We start from the raw sequence: 18,996 nt of genomic DNA, 5'->3' as shown, positions 1-18,996 counted from the left end.
CGCGAGCATACCACATCTATCGACAAATCATCATGGATGGATTTAAATGCGAGGCTGATTGAGCTATAACAACGCACGTGCGCCATGGTAACACAAAATTTTAACCACAATTCGCTTGTCATAACCCACCACGAAACCATCTTTAAACTCAGAACTGATCTTTGCACTCAGACTCATGCCATCAAGATTAGGGGCAGATACCAGTGTACCCTCTTGAGCTCGACGCAAAGTTTAGGGGTGTTTGGATCTTTAATCCGGACTAAAATTCATGTCACATCAAATATTCGGAGGCTAATTAGGAGGACTAAACGTGAGCTAATTATAAAACTAATTACACAAATGGAGGCTAATTCACGAGACGAATCTATTAAGCCTAATTAATCCATCATTAGCACATTTTACTGTAGCATCATATTGTCAAATCATGGACTAATTAGGCTTAATAGATTCGTCTCGCAAATTAGTTTCATCTGTGCAATTAATTTTGTAATTAGTCTATAACTGTTACAGCAAAAGAGCATCTACAAATCTTTTCTGATGGCCGTACTACCTGTTGCGTACCTGGCACATCCAAACATGTGACCAACACCTTATCCAGGTCGAACCGAAGCCGAAAACGAAAATAGGCGCGTTGAGTAGAGGAGCCGAGCCCGCTCCGGATCCAGATCCGCGCGAAAACCTTTTCCTTCCCTCGGCCCCACCTGGCCGCGCCTCGCCTCGCTTCACTCAATAAGCCTCACCCCCCGCGCCGCCGAGTCCCTCGTCTTCCTCACCTCACCACACCTCGCCTCCCCTCGACCATCGGCATCGCGTTCGAAATTTTCAAAACCCCCAATCCCTCGGAGCCGGACACTCGGAGGGAACCCAATTTTTTCGGCCCCGCGTCGGCGCCTCGTCTACCCCTCCCACCCCGCCGCCCCCCGCAAATCTCCAAATCCCCCAATCCCCTGCTCGAATCCCCCCGCGCTTAAATCCCGACTCGGCGCTCGCGGAAGGCGGAACCCTACCCGCGTCGATCCCCACCCGCGCCCAATTCGCCCGCCCGATTCCAGATTCTAGGGTTTCCCATGCCCTAGCCCCTCTCACCGCCGGTGGTGCTGGTGCCATGCCCGCGTCCCGCATCCCGCTCAAGCGCTGCACCGCCACCGACCCGGGCGAGGGGGAGCCGGGCCCCGCCGCCGTTACCATGCCGCCCACCAAGCGCCGCCGCGACCGCGTTGCCCCGTCGCGGTTCAAGGAATCGGCCCTGCCGCCCGCCAAGAAGCACGCGGCGGTCGTGGCCCCCTCGCCCGCGCCGTCCGGGGAGGGGGAGGATAGGGATGGGGAGGTGTACGACGTGGAGGTGCGCGTGGCCGAGGCCAAAGGTGGCTCCTTTGGCCCCGTGGAGACCGCCGTGTGGACGCCCGAGCTGCCGGCGCCCGATGCCGAGGTGTACCGGGCGTGCCGGAATATAAACAAGAGCGGCAGCTGTGGGGGTGCTGCCAGCGGCAGTGTGCTCACGTCCGTGAGCAATGCCGGCTCGGACGGCGGCGCTGCTGGCAATGGCCGGCTGGAGGGGAGGCCTGCGGTGGTGGAGTGCAAGCCCAAGAGGGACGTCATCGAAAAGAAAGAGGATTTGTACTGGCCCGAGGATTTCGTGCTTGGGGATGTCGTGTGGGCGAAGTCGGGGAAGAAGTGCCCAGCGTGGCCTGCGCTGGTGATTGACCCGCTTCTGCATGCCCCGGAGGTCGTGCTTAACTCCTGTGTTGCTGACGCACTCTGCGTCATGTTCTTCGGTTACTCCGGTGGTGGGCATAACAGGGTAACTAACCATTTCTTGCTTAAGCCCTTTATTAAGATACAAAATACAACCAAAGAAGTTAAATTTAGAACTTCTGCAAAATGCCATCGGATGCAACTGAAATAGAGCACTAAATGCTCGAGCCAAACTGTTCCGTTATGTTCTTCCGTTTGCGTTGGCCTTACCCTGCTTGATCCCTTTGCAGGACTATGGATGGGTTAAGCAAGGGATGATCTTTCCCTTTGTAGATTACCTAGACAGGTAAAATTCTGGAATTTGGATTTGAACATTGTACTCTTAACTTGGTGGCTGCGTCTGAGGCTCCTCTGTTCTGTCAGGTTTCAAGGACAACCTCTGTATAAGCTCAGACCAAGTAAATTCCGTGCAGCAATTGAAGAAGCTTTCCTTGCTGAAAGTGGCTTTTTTGATATCGAAATGGATGGGGTGTGCTCACCGCAAAAGTCTGTCAATGTCCAGTCTGACCCTAATGGCTTTCAGGAAGAGGCTGCTTCAAATAACGAGCAGGAGTGCCAATCCGAAGCTCAGGTAACTGAATACAGTGAAATTTTACAAGTTGAGCATGAAGCTACTTCCCTTGACACATCTTTTGAGCTGGCTGCAATGTAACTTGTTGAATTGCAGGTTGTTGGTAAATCAGCACCATGCTGTGATAGCTGCGGTAATCGCCTACCATCCAAGGTTTCCAGGAAAAAGAAGCAAGAGGGTGAGCAGCTGCTTTGTAAACACTGTGAAAAGGTATGTGGCTAGCCGTTTGAGTTGTGAGATACTTCTTACCTTTCAGGTGTTCCTTCCTTTTGGTGACTTATGTGTATAAGATTTACTTCTCTGCAGCTATTGCAGTCGAAACAGTACTGTGGCATATGCAGGAAAATTTGGCACCACACAGATGGTGGAAACTGGGTAAGAGCTTAGAAGAATACATGTTTTGGTTGCGTATGTCCTTTTGAATTTTCTTTGTGCTGACCTGCAAGGCACATTCTTTCTAGGTTTGTTGTGATGAGTGCCAGATTTGGGTTCATGTTGAATGTGACCTGACATGCAACAACATGGAGGTTATTTTTTCACCTTGTTCTTATGCTAATATTTAATGTCCTTACTGCTTGATATGCAATTATTCTACGAATATCCTTCACTGACTCTTCCTTATGTCACAGGATTTAGAAAATGCTGATTATTTCTGTCCGGACTGCAAATCAAAACGCAAACCAGTGGTAGCAACTGAAAAAATGAATGCTTCAAACAGTTCAGAGTAAGTCATTTACTGCTCTTATGACCAATGGATACAATGCTACTTGAATAAATAAGCATGTCAACATCTAATGTGTTTCTGCACAGATGTGCTAGCACTTCAAAGGAAAAACTGACCGGAATGATACCAGTTTGTTGCAACGGGGAGGAGGCACTGTATGTACCTGAGAAGCACATGTAAGTATTTTAGTTTAAATCTGCTAATTGTTAGTACTCCATCTAGTTTTACTGTGTTTTAGTTTGCTCAATTCCGCTCTCAGTGCAGAACACTATTCATTCTTGGAGCAGTATATTTCTAGTTTAGATCGCTCAATTGTGCATGATAACTGGCCTGTGGGCTAATAACGTAGGCTTAGATTATTTGTTATGTGATGTTCTTATTGTAACACTCACCTCTAAAGGATCATTGCTGCTGTTATGTTGAGTATATACCAGAAATATCAAGCAATTCTCGATTATTAGCAGTCCGCGTGTTTCTCTGATTCCACAAACTACTATCTGTAAGCTGATTTGAGTTAATTTACTGCTGGCAGGATGCTATGTAAATGTAAGTCTTGCAAGGAAAGGATGATGAGTCTGAATGAGTGGGAGAAACATACTGGCTCAAGGAAAAAGAATTGGAAGATGAGTATTAAACTCAAGAGCACTGGCGAGCCACTCATTAATTTGGTAAGCCCATTAGACCTTCATTAACTTTTTAAAATCAAATAACCTTAAAATTGGCACATGATTCATCTCTTCCAATTTATAATTACCACCTCCAGCTGGATGATATTCCCTGTGGAACTTCAAAGTCCTCAACCCCAGGCATTAAGAAAGAAGAGTTGCTACAATTGCAAGGTACATTGTTGCTTGAGTTATGTTGGGTTGTGTAGCTGGCAGTTGTAGCATGAGCTCATGCAATTGATTGCCTTGATGTCTGCAGCTAATGCTTACAGTCCTGTCTGTGCTAAATGGACAACTGAACGGTGTGCTGTTTGCCGATGGGTTGAGGATTGGGACTACAATAAAATTATCATTTGCAACAGGTATTCTTGGTGTCCTGGCTTTGTTTATGATTTTATATCTCATTATATGTTTTAAGATGGCCTTTATGTAAATGTTTGACTGCTAATTTACTGAATTACCACTCCAATGCTTATTTGTTCAGATGCCAAATAGCTGTACACCAAGAGTGCTATGGAGCACGAGCTGTGCAAGATCTTACAACATGGCTTTGTCGAGCTTGTGAATCCCCCCAACGGAAAAGAGAATGCTGCCTATGTCCTATCAAAGGTATTGTTATTATTGCAATTTGTAGCCCACAATACAGTTTCCTATTTTGCTACATGTGCTCCATAGTTTCATCAACCATTATTTTTTTCAAATGATCTCATTGTTGCTGGTGTTTTAGTGACACTTATACCATGCTAAAATAAAAACTTATTACCTTTCGTTTAACTATTGATGCTTTAAGCTCCAAGTGTCCTGTCTGTTATATTGTTTCAGGCTAATGACTTGTATACCTTTTTTTTCCATTATCCAGGGGGTGCTCTCAAGCCAACAGATATTGATGGACTGTGGGTTCATGTTACATGTGCCTGGTTTCAACCTAAAGTCTCTTTTCCAGTTGAGGAGACAATGGAGCCAGCTATGGGAATATTGAATATTCCTGCAGAGTACTTTAAGAAGGTTGAGATTTTTTATTGACTTTTTCACAATTTTTTTGGATCAAGGATATTCCCTGCTTTGCCAGAAAGCAAATTACACAGTTTGATATTTTCACAATTGCCTCCAAGATGTTAAATTTATGAGTTTCCTGTTCAAATTTCACTTAATCTTTGTTAACATTTGTCTTCATGTTAAATGCAGACATGTGTTATATGCAAGCAAATGCATGGTGCCTGCACCCAATGCTACAAGTGCTCTACGTATTACCACTCAATGTGTGCATCGAGGGCTGGATATCGCATGGAGGTTGAATGCTTCACATTTTGTATTTGATATTTTTTATGGAAAATTGTTTGCTCTCTCTTTTTCATTATTTTAACCAGTGCAAAGCCCTAAAGCAATACACTCATTATCAGTTTTATGATGCACAGTTTTCTAGCACTGACCACTTACTAGGTTGATCTTATTTCATTATCAGATAATCTTCGCAGCTGTGTAGTGCTAGTTAATCAGCATTATTTTGTTATATGGAAAATCTACCTTTTTGCATTTTCATTTGTATTATTGCCCAAATAGTTCCAGTGCATATGGTATATACTGTAATCTAATCATGACATGTACATTTTCTTTAAACTTTCCATGTTTGATGTGCTAATTGGAATTATTTGCTCACTATCCATATTTAAAGATAGTTAAACTGTCTTTTTTTATTCTTGTAGTTGCAATATTCTGAAAGAAATGGCAGGCACATTACGAAAATGGTTTCCTACTGTAGTTTTCACAGGTAATATTTTCTTTTTAATCCTAGTTTCTCTTTTCGTTCTGGTCAAATTATATCAGTTCACCTAGTAGTTCCTTTCTCTTTTTTTATATAAAAAATAATTCTAATATAGGGTCATGACCCTTATGTAGATGTACTTTTTAACGCTTTTCATATTGACCTTATTATAAGTGAAACATATGAAATCAATGTTTTTTCAGATCCACGAGGTTTAGAGGATCTTGAAACAAATTCCAATTCATTTATCTTGACTTGTTATTTGTGAAAGTGGCAATTTACCCAGTAGCAATTTCCACGAATTTATGTGGTTGACGCCTGACGTGCAGTTGTTTCCCCTCTGTAGTACTCCCGACCGAGACAATGTGTTAATTGTAAAGACACCTGAAGGAGTGTTCTCTACCAAATTTTTTCTCCAAGATGGTGAGAAACAGACAGCTACAAGACTTGTCAGGAAGGAAAATCACCAGGAGAAGGTGCTTCCTGCTAAAGTTTCTGACTGTCTAGCCGCAAGGTGTCTGGCCTATGAAATATTGAAATACAAGGTAGTTTTCTTGCATCTGTTTATTGTACTTAATTAATTATTTTTCATTAGTCCTAATTTTGGAGAAAAGATGGTGCTTATTTTCATGGATGAATTTGATAGTTCAAGAATGAGTACAATTAGTTTTGTAAACTGCTTGTATCTGGAACAATGGGTTCTCTAGCATCAGGATCAATTACATTTTTCTTGTATCACACATGCTTTCTTATCATTCAGCATATTACTGTCAATTTATAGTTATCTTGTGATTGACTTGTTTCAGTTTAGTTACTATTTGTCGTATCCTATGGATCTTTGTCTAGATCTCATATTTGTTTTCTTGATGTTAAGCCTTTAGTTCTACTGTACTGAATACTAACTACTAAGATATCTGGATTTTTTCAGAAAGAACCACGAGAGGCTATTGCCCACCGGATAATGGGACCTCGACACCATTCCCAGGATTTTATTGATGGCCTTAATGCGTGCATGGTAACCTTCTCGTTTTAAGTACTAGCACTTTCTTCTCTTTAGCAACTATCAAACAGACACATTTATTCACCATATTCCCTTGTTAACAGGATCATAAGGACGATCAATCTTTCTCAACGTTCAAAGAACGGCTTTGTTATTTACAGGTTAAGTTTCCGAGTGCTGCTGTTCATACTATACAAAGTTGTGTTAGCACACTGATAAACAAACTGTTTGATGGTTGCAGAAAACTGAAAACAAGAGGGTCTCCTGTGGTCTATCTGGAATACATGGATGGGGTCTATTCGCTGCTAGGAATATTCAGGAGGGGCAAATGGTATAAAATGTCAACCTGCACTGAGTTATCTGTGTTAAGTATTTGCATTGCTGACCTATTTAGTTTGTTATGTACATCTATGATGGTAATGTCCAAGAGCATGCATGGACATATATTGATGTGGACTGAAAACATAAGAAAACAGCAATAGGTTGGTTAGGTGTCCATGTAAATTTCTTCATGTTTCTAGACAACAGATGCCATGTAATCAGCAAGCTTTTATTCCCTCTAATTAATATTGATTATCTGTTGCACAAGATTACAGAAAATTTTACTATATCCAGTCGCGTAATACTCCTGTTCTTAAATATGTGACATAAAATGAACTATTTAGCTTGTCCTAAACATTACATGTTTGAGAACGGAGGTAGTATCTCTTAAGGGCTGTTTATTTATTTATTTATTATTATTGGGTAGAGGGCTTGGGTCTTGGTGTTATTTTCAGTAATCTGGATATTCTAGGGTGATGATCCAAATAAAACCTTCCCAAACAGGTCCCTCATTGAGTTGAATTGTATCCTCAGTTTACTCTTCCCCAAAATAAACTACTTAATACCACTCCAGAAAAAAAAATCCAATCTCTCTCAACAAATAATACTATTGGTTTCCACATATGCTGTTGCAGATGATTTAAACATTTGCTTCTGCGCTACAATTTTAACTGCATGCCTATTTTCTAGAATTACTTCAGCTACATTTACTGCACATCTATTAGTGTGGAGTTCATTATTAATCGGTCAGCTAATCAATACTGTGACAGGTTATTGAATATCGTGGTGAACAAGTTAGACGAAGTGTTGCTGACTTGAGGGAAGCACGATACCATAGAGAAAAAAAAGATTGCTATGTGAGTTACATTCATTGTGCTTATCTTCTATGACCCTCTAGTGCTTTATTTGGTCCACAAATGCTGTCCTAGGACACAATGTCACCATGTTTTAAGGTTTATTTGGCCTCTACTGCTTTCATTGGCTTCTCATTTGAAATGGCAACTCCATATTCTTGTGGTGTAGTATATATTTGTTCTGCAATTAAATATTCGAAGCACTATTCTCCTGGTGCATGAATTACTCTTAAGATAACCTTAAATACATGATATCCTTTTCTTTGCATTTGTGATCATTTGTTTTCCTGGCATGTCGCATTGACTTCTTTTTTCTTATGTGCTTCAGCTCTTCAAGATAAGTGAAGATGTTGTGATTGATGCAACAGAGAAAGGAAACATAGCACGTCTAATTAATCACTCGGTAAACCTTCATACTTCATATTCAAATCTTCTTGCCATATGCAGCAGCCCACCAAAATGACAACCTGATTTTCTTTTCACCCTTGCAGTGTATGCCTAATTGCTATGCTAGGATCATGAGTGTCAGTGACGACAGGAACCAGATCATTCTTATTGCCAAGAGAGATGTCTCTGCCGGAGAAGAACTGACGTAATGCTTTTTCCTCAACCTGCCATTTTTGTGATGTACACGAGTTTTACTGTTTAATTAACATGAAATCCTGAAAGACACTGCCATCTTGTCTTACATGCGCAGGTATGACTACTTGTTTGACCCTGACGAGTCGGAAGATTGCAAGGTTCCATGCCTGTGCAGAGCTCCTAACTGTCGTGGATACATGAACTAGAAGAGTAAACCACCTCACAGCTCACAAGGACTGAGACTAACTGCTTACAGACGCCAAAGGCCGGCCATTTTTTCCCAAAGATTCAGCCAGATTCTTTCGTTTGTTCGCCATGTTTTGCTCAATTGATGCGTGGCAATCAAGATTATGCTATTGCCACATAGTTTATTCAGATTGCAATGTAGAGTAGGTAGGGCCTACAGTATTAGGAAAAAAAAAACTGGCTGCCATAGCCATCCATTGTATATTCTTCCATTGGTGTAGTGTAATAATAAGAATGCTTATATTTCCATTAATGTATACGCTGCAGGGCATAAATACACGTCATTAGTTTGCCAAAGTTTAGTCAAGCTGGGCTTCAATCTCTTTCATTTTTTTTTTGGTAACCGTAGCCAGCCAATGTATATTCTTCCATTGATGTAAGGGGAAAAAAAGCTTATTTCTAAATGAAAAAATAAGATGAAATCGATGCTGTCATTTCGCGTGACTTATGTTAGACCTTATTGACATCGCTCAAATTTCCCCTCGTTGATGTCTGAGCTAGGACTTAATCAAACCGTCGAACTAGTAGTAATCTTGCCTTTTCCACGTTAATTTAACCAAACCATACGACCGATGACGGGCACGATGAGAATTTAAACGAGCGAACAAGCAGGCGGCGAGGCAACAAGCGGAGCCTCCCTTCCCCGTTCTGGCAGCGGCGTCGCGCGCGCGAGGCACCATCTCGGCGGGTAGGGACTAGGGAGCGCGCTCGATCATGAGGTGCCGGCTGCTGCTGTGCTTGGTCCTCCTCGCGCACGCGGGGCCGCCGGCGGCCGTGGCGCGGGAGTACGCGGCCGTCTTCAACTTCGGCGACTCCCTGACGGACGCCGGCAATCTCTGCGTGGACGGCATCCCCGACTACCTCGCCACGGCGCGGCTGCCCTACGGCATGACCTACTTCGGCTACCCCACCGGCCGCGTCTCCGACGGCCGCGTCGTCGTCGACTTCATCGGTAGGCTCTCGTGCGATTGTCATTTGTCACTCACAAAGTTAGCAGCGGCCGTTCTGAATCGTGTTCGATCTCTGCATCTCTGAGCAGCGCAGGAACTCGGGCTGCCGTTGCTGCCGCCGTCCAAGGCGAAGAACGCGACGTTCCACCGCGGCGCCAACTTCGCCATCACGGGCGCCACGTCGCTGGACTTGTCCTTCTTCCAGGAGCGCGGCCTCGGGCACGCCGTGTGGAGCTCGGGATCCTTGCACACTCAGATCAAGTGGTTCCAGGACATGAAGCCCAAAATCTGCAGCTCCCCGCAAGGTTCATTTTCTTGCATTGAATAGCTAGCGTGATGCATCTCAATTAATTCTTCGTAGTAGTATAGTATACGATGATTACTTCTTGATCATCTCTGTCAGAGTGCCGTGACCTTTTCCGGCGGTCGCTGTTCATCGTGGGCGAGTTCGGCGGCAACGACTACGGCTCGACGCTGTTCGCGTTCCGGCCGCTATCGGAGGTGCACGCCCTGGTCCCGCACATCGTCGACTCCATCGGCCGGGGTGTCGAGAAGCTGATCGCGGAGGGCGCCGTGGACCTGGTGGTGCCGGGGACGATGCCCACCGGCTGCTTCCCGATGTACCTGTCCATGTTCCCGAAGCCGCCGGGGATGTACGGCGGCCGGACCGGCTGCATCAAGGAGCTCAACACGCTGTCGTGGGTGCACAACGCGGCGCTGCAGCGCAGGATCGAGCAGCTCCGGGCCAAGCACCCCGGCGTGCGCATCGTCTACGCCGACTACTACACGCCGGCCATCCAGTTCGTCCTCCACGCCGAGAAATACGGTCAGCCTTTCGCCTGCTTAATTAATCTGTCTGGGTTGATGAAGCTCGTTGTTAATTAAGCAGACTCTTTCAACTGATAATTTGCAAGCTTCAAAGCTACTCCAACTAGACATAGAAAAGCTTTAGCGCATAGTAGAAATTGGGTAATTCATTAATATACTTTTCAAGCACAAAATTAAGTTGTCAAATGAAGTCACAGCAGTAGAAGACTAATCAATCAAGTGACGGGGTGGAAGTAGACAACAATCAATGATTGATCGTGTACAATTTGCATAACGTTTCCTTGTGAGACGATGTGGGGCAACGACTTTGAACGGTTCCTGCTGATAGGGAAGATGGCGCAAGCCGGCCGGTCGGAATGAGACGAAAGATTCAACTCCTAACACCGTACTGATAATCTTATCTACCTGCACAAACATGCACAGTAACACATGCACCAGTTGTTGACGACGACAGGAGCATCACAGATTCACAGGCCCCGTTGCTAAAAGCCTGGGATGATAGATGAGCCTGAACCGATCCCCGTGCCTGTTCCATGCGCATGCAGGGTTCCTGAGGCAGACGCCGCGGGCGTGCTGCGGGGCGCCGGGCGTCGGCGAGTACAACTTCAACCTCACCTCCAAGTGCGGCGACCCGGGGGCGTACGCCTGCGACGACCCCTCCAACCACTGGAGCTGGGACGGCGTCCACCTCACCGAGGCCTCCTACGGTCACATCGCCAAGGGATGGCTCTACGGGCCATTCGCCGACCCGCCCATCCTCGACACCAAGCACCTCGGCTAACCTCCATCCATCCATCATCCGGTCATTACAGATTTGGTGCACAGTGCACACGAGCAAAACACTCGCAAGTATTGATTGTTGTAGGTGTTATGTGCATGTATATCCCATATTGCAGATGTTGTTATCTGGTGTTACTGAGTTTTCTAATGTTGTATATTTTCTCTTCGATATTATAGATGAATGGAACACAAAACATAAGGTTACAGCTCCCATATTAATTAAGCTATGTAGTGTAAAGGCATGTACTCTTATGTGAAGCTTTCAAGAAGGCGCCCTACTGGACATTGGATAGAAAATTGTGCACTTGGAACGTGCCATTATGAAACTGGATTTCGCATGGTGGCTTCTTTTAATACTCATATATAAGACTTTTTTTTTTCCAAGCAAGTGCAACATGGTTCATTCACTGCGTTTTTGGTCGAACGGTCGTGATATATTGTTGTTGTTGTTTTGGCACCCCATTGGTGAATCTAATCCACATTCAGTAGCCTGAAGAATGGGGAAGAAATGTTTTGAACAACCATCCCTTCATCTAAATTAATTGGGCAAAACCCTATCACATCTCTTGCAGATCGTGCAAATTGTTTAATGTGCACAAACAATTAATGAATGATTGATTGTGCAAATTTAATGGCATCATATCTTGCAGATTTGTTCAAGCATTGCGTTGGTAGACATACAATCTTTTTGATCTCCATATTTGTTCGGTTGATCTCCAAATTAAGCAACGAGCGAATCGATCCCCTTCTCTTTCCATCTCACTATATATCACATACAGATCAGACGTAGAGTGAGTGAGACGGAAAAGATAGAAGACAATCACAAAGACAAAAGATAGAAGGGGTTTAATTCGGTTCGGACTCGGTTTGGACCCACCAGACAGACTCAGAGTAAAAACAGCATAACTCCTCTGTATGAAGTCGGATTGGGGTGAGTAAATACTCGTTGGAAAGCTCATAAGCTTTCCAACGGAGCTGGACCTGCTGTCATATTCCTTCTGAGGCGGTCGCAATTATCGAAGCAATATGTCGGTTGTAACTTAGGTTTTCTAAAATATAGTCAAGTCCAAGTCGGCCCAAAACTATTGTAGTGTTATATATAACCATGTACACGACCTGAGAGGTCAGACCATGTTTATTATACATCAAAACTTGCAACATATGCTTTTGTTCTCATCTAGGGTTTAGCCTCTTGCAAATCGATAACTAGATAGGGAATTGGAAGGTCCAACCATAAGATTGTTCTTGCTTTTTCGCTAGGAACTGAGGGGGCAATTAAATTCACTTCTATGTGGTCGAGTGGTTTGCTTATCAACCGTGTGGTTTTGCGAATTCGAGGTGAAAGGTGTGTTGCACGAGCAGCGTGTTGTTTACCCGATTCGTCGGATTTCACGGCATATCCAGATTCTACTTCAAGAAGGTCGGACACCCCGTATCATCTTGGTAACCAGAGCAAGGTTTTCTCGGTAGGATCTTTACCCTAGCTACATATTTATTTACTATCCTATACAAAAGCTAAAAAAAATATCAACCCTTAGTTTGCAATCTGTTATTCTTGTGAGTTTTGTTAGGTTTTAGTCCATTGGAATCGTGTTTAGCTTGCTGATCATAATTCCTTTGAGTGTCCTTTTGTACCATTCTTTATTTTTCTTATTTCATCATGTCAAGTTTTCTATTATGTTCAGAGTCTATAAATTCAAAAAAAAAATAGTGAGCCAAAATTTATCCTTTGTGACGACTTTTAACCTATTGAGACGAATTTGCTTGAGGACTTTGAACATTATCACCTTTGTGAATCATATTATAAATCTGTTGTGAATCATATTAAAAAAGGAAGAAAGAAGAAAAGAAAAAAAGAATTCAGTAAGAAAAGTAGAACGTGCTTTGATCACCATATTTATTACATATTTGTTGTTGATCAGATTTAATTTGCTGTCACATTGTGTAAATTTTGTAGCACTATTGTTTGTTTGAGCAATCAGCTAGCGTCTCTCGATATTTTGTGCAATGTGAGCTCTTATTTCCTGATTTCAGATTGTATAGCTCGTTCCTTGATTGCATCAAGATCCATTTATCTTTGCGTGTGAGTTTCTTTTTTCTACTTATATCTTTGATCAGCAACTAAGCCATGTTCTAGTTTGGATTACTACTTAACAAGACAACATCAAGAGTCCAGATTTGCTAGGATAAACACAACCCTCCAAGCTTCACATATTTACTACTTGCGCAACTACCCCTCAACATTGAATTCACTTAACCATCACCTTTTGATTTTATCACTACCACCATACTGTGATCAGCCCCTGGTCTCATCAGAAGGTAAGAACTTCGAGTGATAAGAGGGTGAGGTTGAGTGCTTTCCACATTTTTTTTCCACATATACACTTGCTATAGTAGATAGGAATATAACTAGGATAGGAACTAGCGGAGAAAATGATGTTGATGGGAAAGGCAGTGATAATAAACCTGTGCTCGTCTCTAGTACAATGCATTGCGAGATGAGCAACGGAAGGATATGACTTTAGGGCTAAATGAACTATGAGACAAGACAGAGAATCTATTTGAAGAAATCAAGAAAACTATTAAAGATTTTGAGGAGCAAGCTAATGAACACATGGTGAAGCTAAGGCATGACATTGTCACTGATGTGAGAAATCTAATCCAAGCTGATGAGGAAGAAGCAAGTGTTCATGGGTCTCCTAAAGGTGAAACAGATGAGGAACGTGTTGCTCGTTTACAATTGGAAGAACAAGAACGTCATGAACATGATGCTACCAATTTTGTCCATCCACATGGATATGGAGATGGGCAGGGAAGTGGTAACGGAAGAGGTCGTGGTCGTTTTGGCTATCGCAACACCTTTTTTGGTGAATATCGTTATGGTGGATTCAGCGGTATCAAACAAATAATAGATTTGAAGATGGATTTGGGAAGCTTAAGATTACTATTCCCAAATTTTGTAGGACTAATGATCCTAAAGCATATCTAACTTGGGAGTTGAAAGTAGAGAAATTTTTTTGAATGCACAATTACACCGAAGACACCAAGTTACAGATGGCATTACTCGAGTTTGATGATTATGCGTTGATCTAGTGAGAACAAGTGTTGAACCAAAGAGAACAGAACAATGAACCTGCTGTTGCTACATGGGTAGAGATGAAGTGAGAGATGAGGGCACATTTTATTCCTACTTATTACAAACGTGACCTTTTTGATAACCAAGGGTCTCGCTCCGTGGAGGAATACTACAACGATATGGAACATGCCATGATTCGAGCCAAGCTGCAAGAAGATGAAGAGCAAACCATGGCACGTATCCTTACTGGTCTGAACTACTCTATCAAGTGAATTGTCAATTTTTAGCCATATAACAATGTTTGTAGCTGCTACATCAAGCTACCAAGGTTGAACGACAAGTGCAAGAATATGCAAAGCCAAGATCTACTCCATTTTCTGCGCGCATCACATCAAGTGGAGGTAGAAACTCTACTCCTAAATTCAATGTGAGCAAGAACTTCACTTCTGGTGGATCCAATGCACGTGGTACAATAAGCAAGAAAGAAGAAAATACACCGAGCGCTAAAAAAGTCAGCTGATCCTACCGCTAGTGCATCATGTTTGATTGGTTCAACTGCTAAGTCAAGTTCAATTCAATGCTGGAAGTGTTTAGGATGTGGGCACACATCTAAGGACTGCCCAAACAACAAGACAATGTTAGCAATGGACAACGGGGAATATGATTCTACTAGTGAAGAAGAATCTGAACAACTAGCTGATCCGGAGCGATTCAGCGATGCACAAGATGAAGAGGAGGCATTAGGTACTGTTTATTATGATTTTGAGAACGGACCTACCCTTATCATTGCACCCACTATCCTTAGTGTTCAATACAAGATTGATATGCAACAGCGCTGCAATTTATTTCATACTAAAGCTAAGGTCAATGAGAAGGTATGCAACGTTATAATTGATGGTGGTAGTTGCCACAATTTGGCTAGCAAAGAAATGTGCAAGAAGCTTGGTTTGAGATTTTTGAGGCACCCTCGTCCTTATCATGTGCAATGGCTGAATGATAGTGGAGAACTAAAAATTCAGTATATGGTGAAAGTACAAATTCAGATTGGAGATTATTGTGATACAGTTGAGTGCGATGTGGTGCCAATAACTATGTGTCACTTGCTGTTGGGAAGGCCGTGGGAATCTGATCATGATGCACAACATTCAGGCTGGAGTAATGAATACAAGTTGAAGTGGAACAGCAAAGACATAGTGTTGCGTACAATGACTCCTCAAATTTTTTGGATCCGTTTGATAATTTTAATTTATTAAGTGCAATTATAGAATTTTAATTGATACAAATTAATTTTAAGCTGCATAAAATAATAGAATACTATTTGTAGAAAAATCATATATATATATATATTGTTGAGTCAATTTGACAAGGTATTTTCAAAGTACATCGAAAAAAAGAAAAACACGTTATGGAAAACAAGGAAATGAAAAAATAATTAATATATTTCCCGAGTGCCCCAAACCCTACACACTTGGCAAAGATGGGTTTGCTGAGTGCCATGATCTGACACTCGGCAAAGATGGTTTGCCGAGTGTCCGAGATCCGACCCTTGGCAAATTGTATTTAAGCACGAGTCAGCATTCTCTTCAACCTGCCTCTCCTCACCACCGGGCCGCGCCGCCACACCCTGCGCCCGCGCCCGCGTCGCCAGCTCCGCCAGCCTCGCCCCTACCCCCGTCGCCCCTCCCTGTCGTCCCCGCCCGCCCCTTCCCGCCATCCTGCGCCGGCAGCCCTGCCCCGACCTTAGCTCCCTCTGCCGCCCCTCCATCCCCACCCCCTCTGCCGCTGGCCCGGCCTCCCTCCGCCGCCACCGGCCCCCGCCCCCTCCACCCCGCCCCCCTCCTCCTCCGCCCCTTCACCCCCGTTGCCCCTCCTCCTCCGCCCCTCTACCCCCGCTGCCATTTTTTGTTCATGTGTGCTTTATGGATGCCTTGATTAAGTTTTTTTTGCTCATGTTGTGATAACCAATATGAAACATTGGATGCATAACCTCTTTGTCTAGTTAATGTTTCAGTAGTGGTTCACTGGTGGTTGTCTATGTTAATGCTTTAGTAGTGGTTTGCTTCACTAGCGGATGCCTATGTTTTCTTTTCTAGTTAATGGATATGTAGTATTGCTGTTCACAATTTTTTCTTGTATAATGTTGTTGTCCTATAATAGTCTTCACTTTTTCCCGTAGACAATTTGTGTTTGTGAACGATTCATCTGATAAAGAAATGGGGATTGGTGGTCAAATAACAGCAATCCTGAAACTTGAATACCCTTCCATTGTTATAGATGGTCCTAATACGAAAACATTTTATGCAAAGACATGGGATCATTATAGTATTACCAGAGATGAGGATGGGATGACTGCTGCTGATCGTTTCAGAGAAGTGTTTTGGGTGAGTAAAAAAGTTCAAACATATGCCATTTTTTTGTTCAGCTTTGTGGGATTAATTTATTAGCATAGGTGTACATAGGCTGAGTATTCTATTTTTCAGTGCAGAGTATCTATTCAGTGAGTGAGGAAGACAGATTACATGCTGAGGAAGTTCTTGAGAGGTTTGCTACCAGATTGGCCTAGTTTTGAGCATACATATGCTTGTAATTGAGTCAACTCAACTTACTTTGTAGTCACCTAATGATTCTTGGAAGCATTTCCTAATCACCTTGTGCTGTAGGATCTTTTTGCCAAGATGAACATGCCAGTACCAGAAAAATAGTCGCCATTCTGCAAGAAGCAAATACTTGTGCACCACCAAGTGAGCAGATGCAGTACTACCATGCACTTTATTTGATCTTGTTCTGTACATGTTGTTGCAAATAGGATCATTGCATATCTCAGAGGATCATTAGTGTTACTATCCTGGAATACTTTATTTGATCACTAGTGTTATATGCTGCAACTCAACTTTCGACCCATGAACTGAGCTATCTGTTGAGCTTTTCTTGTGACCATTATAAATTTTGATTCAAAGATATGACTGTTGACAGTGTCAACTTAAAGACATATTCCAAGATGGTCTAGTTTGCCCCCCTTGACTGTTGTAAACACATTCCAGTATGTCTAAAATGTTGTTGTCCATCATGTTCATTTCTAATCTATCTTTGTGTTAAAATGTTACTATCCATCATTGTGTGCTGGATGGAACTAAATTTTTGGTGCAATACTTTTAGCACTTGAGATCTAATCAGACATGTTGAGCTTCTCATATGTAGCCAAATTTATATTGCAGTTCTTCCAACTATTCACCCTTTTGTTTTCTATCTACTTGCAGGTTAGTCAGTCGTCATCCAAAGCTGAAAATGGTGCTGGCAGCGGCACTTTAGGCAACAGGGCTTGTGGCAATGGCAACGATGCATCTGGCAACAGCATCAGCGCATCTGGCAATGGCAACGACGCTTCTAACAATGGCAACGATGACAATGAAGACGACCCTATACTCTTGAATGAAATAGTGAAGGGTGCAGCATGCCTCTTTTCTTTTGTGAAGACTTGCTTTTTGTGTAGTATCATGTGGTAGAGAGTGAAAATGCCTCTCCTTTCGCAAGCAGTAGGACTTGCAGCTTTTGTGCAGTTGACATCTTATGTAATCAACTCATGAACTACTGATCTTGACTTGCTCATTGGTTACAAGTGTTGGACATTTGAATTAAATTGATGATGTATGAATGCTGTGGAGACATTTGAATTAAGTTAATGATGGATGTGATGTTTATTTGAATGTGGTACGTGCTGTGACCGAACGAAATAAATTGGTTATATGGGGTAGCTTTGCAGAGTGTTACACTCGACAAAAGGGCTATTTGCCTAGTGTTACACTCAGCAAATGCCCATCTTTGCCGAGTGTCTGGTCTGTGATACTCAGCAAAGAGGGCAAACGCGCCGTGACCGTCTTCTTGCTGTCACGTAGCTTTTTTTTGCCTAGGGTCGGGTTTAGCACTTGGCAAATTGCCGAGTGCCTGACAAAAAACACGGCAAAGAAACGTTTGTCGGCACTGTAGATGTCGTGTGCTTTTTGCCGAGTGTTACACTCAATAAAGCCTTTGTGTGCGCCCAGGGCACATAGCAAAGCTACTATTTCCGGTAGTGTAATGTTAATATTAATACCGAATTTAAAAATGACCAGTACTAAACTTAGGGACGAGAGATCATTTTCTAGTAGTGGGCAGGTCCCTCATCCTCGATTCCTCGTCTCATTCTCGCCGCCCGCCTCCCTCTCCATCGTATGAGTACTGCTAGTTAAGCTACCCCATGCCATCGTGGTGCAGAGCTGGCCGGCCGGATGCGGCCAGATGGCTACTTCGATAAGACCATCTGGGCTGCCCTACGCCAGCTGTGATGCTTGCTTGGAAGGTTGGGTGCTCTACTCTAACTGACTCTTGTCCTTTGCCCATAGCCTGTTTGATGAATTGTACCACTGGTGTATTAAGTCGTGCTTTGCATCTGCGTGTTGATATATGCATTGCCACGAAAGCTTATCGGAGAATGTGTTGCTCTACATCTGCAGGTTTATGCATACCAATATCATGGGCACCTAAACCACTGTGACAGGGATCATATCCATTGCGGCTCTGGAATACCACAGCTGCCAATGGAGATGCTCACACGCACGTCTGTTGCTGCTTTGCTACTACTTGGGCTTCAAATCCAGTTTACCACCATCCAGCCAGAGAATTAGAAGGTCAAATGCCATCTTATTTGATCAGCATTTGTGTAACCTTAATAGACGATCTCTAATTATGCCTGATTACTTTATACTTAAATTCACAGGAATACATGAATATGCAATTTCATATGACATTAATTTCATGAGTTTATGGTAAACTGAAACACTTGTCGTGTGGCATGATTGCATAAAGTTATTTATTCTTGGATACAACAATTTATCTAAAGTGATTC

The 18,996-nt window shown here is 43.1% G+C and overlaps 2 protein-coding genes across 2 annotated transcripts; both read left to right on the top strand.

Annotated features, from left to right (window-relative positions):
- Positions 1-757: 757 nt before the first annotated feature.
- Positions 758-8,782, top strand: LOC117856238 (histone-lysine N-methyltransferase ATX4). Its single transcript, XM_034738646.2, has 23 exons — positions 758-1,801; positions 1,986-2,041; positions 2,119-2,326; positions 2,423-2,536; positions 2,633-2,701; positions 2,788-2,853; positions 2,956-3,050; positions 3,137-3,226; positions 3,583-3,718; positions 3,814-3,889; positions 3,975-4,077; positions 4,200-4,324; positions 4,575-4,720; positions 4,901-5,005; positions 5,419-5,483; positions 5,824-6,022; positions 6,406-6,492; positions 6,582-6,638; positions 6,719-6,808; positions 7,569-7,655; positions 7,981-8,055; positions 8,144-8,244; positions 8,350-8,782. The coding sequence occupies exons 1-23, from the start codon at positions 1,106-1,108 to the stop codon at positions 8,438-8,440; spliced, it is 2,937 nt and encodes a 978-aa protein (XP_034594537.2). The 5' UTR covers positions 758-1,105; the 3' UTR covers positions 8,441-8,782.
- A 147-nt stretch (positions 8,783-8,929) lies between these two features.
- Positions 8,930-11,280, top strand: LOC117857482 (GDSL esterase/lipase At5g45910). Its single transcript, XM_034740160.2, has 4 exons — positions 8,930-9,432; positions 9,520-9,735; positions 9,834-10,256; positions 10,804-11,280. Exons 1-4 carry the CDS (start codon positions 9,195-9,197, stop codon positions 11,037-11,039), a joined length of 1,113 nt encoding a protein of 370 aa, XP_034596051.1. The 5' UTR covers positions 8,930-9,194; the 3' UTR covers positions 11,040-11,280.
- Positions 11,281-18,996: the final 7,716 nt, after the last annotated feature.

Source organism: Setaria viridis, chromosome 5, assembly GCF_005286985.2.
Source record: "Setaria viridis chromosome 5, Setaria_viridis_v4.0, whole genome shotgun sequence".
NCBI lineage: Eukaryota > Viridiplantae > Streptophyta > Magnoliopsida > Poales > Poaceae > Setaria > Setaria viridis.
Note: the sequence above shows the minus strand (reverse complement) of the source record. Positions and strands in the feature narration are given on the sequence as shown.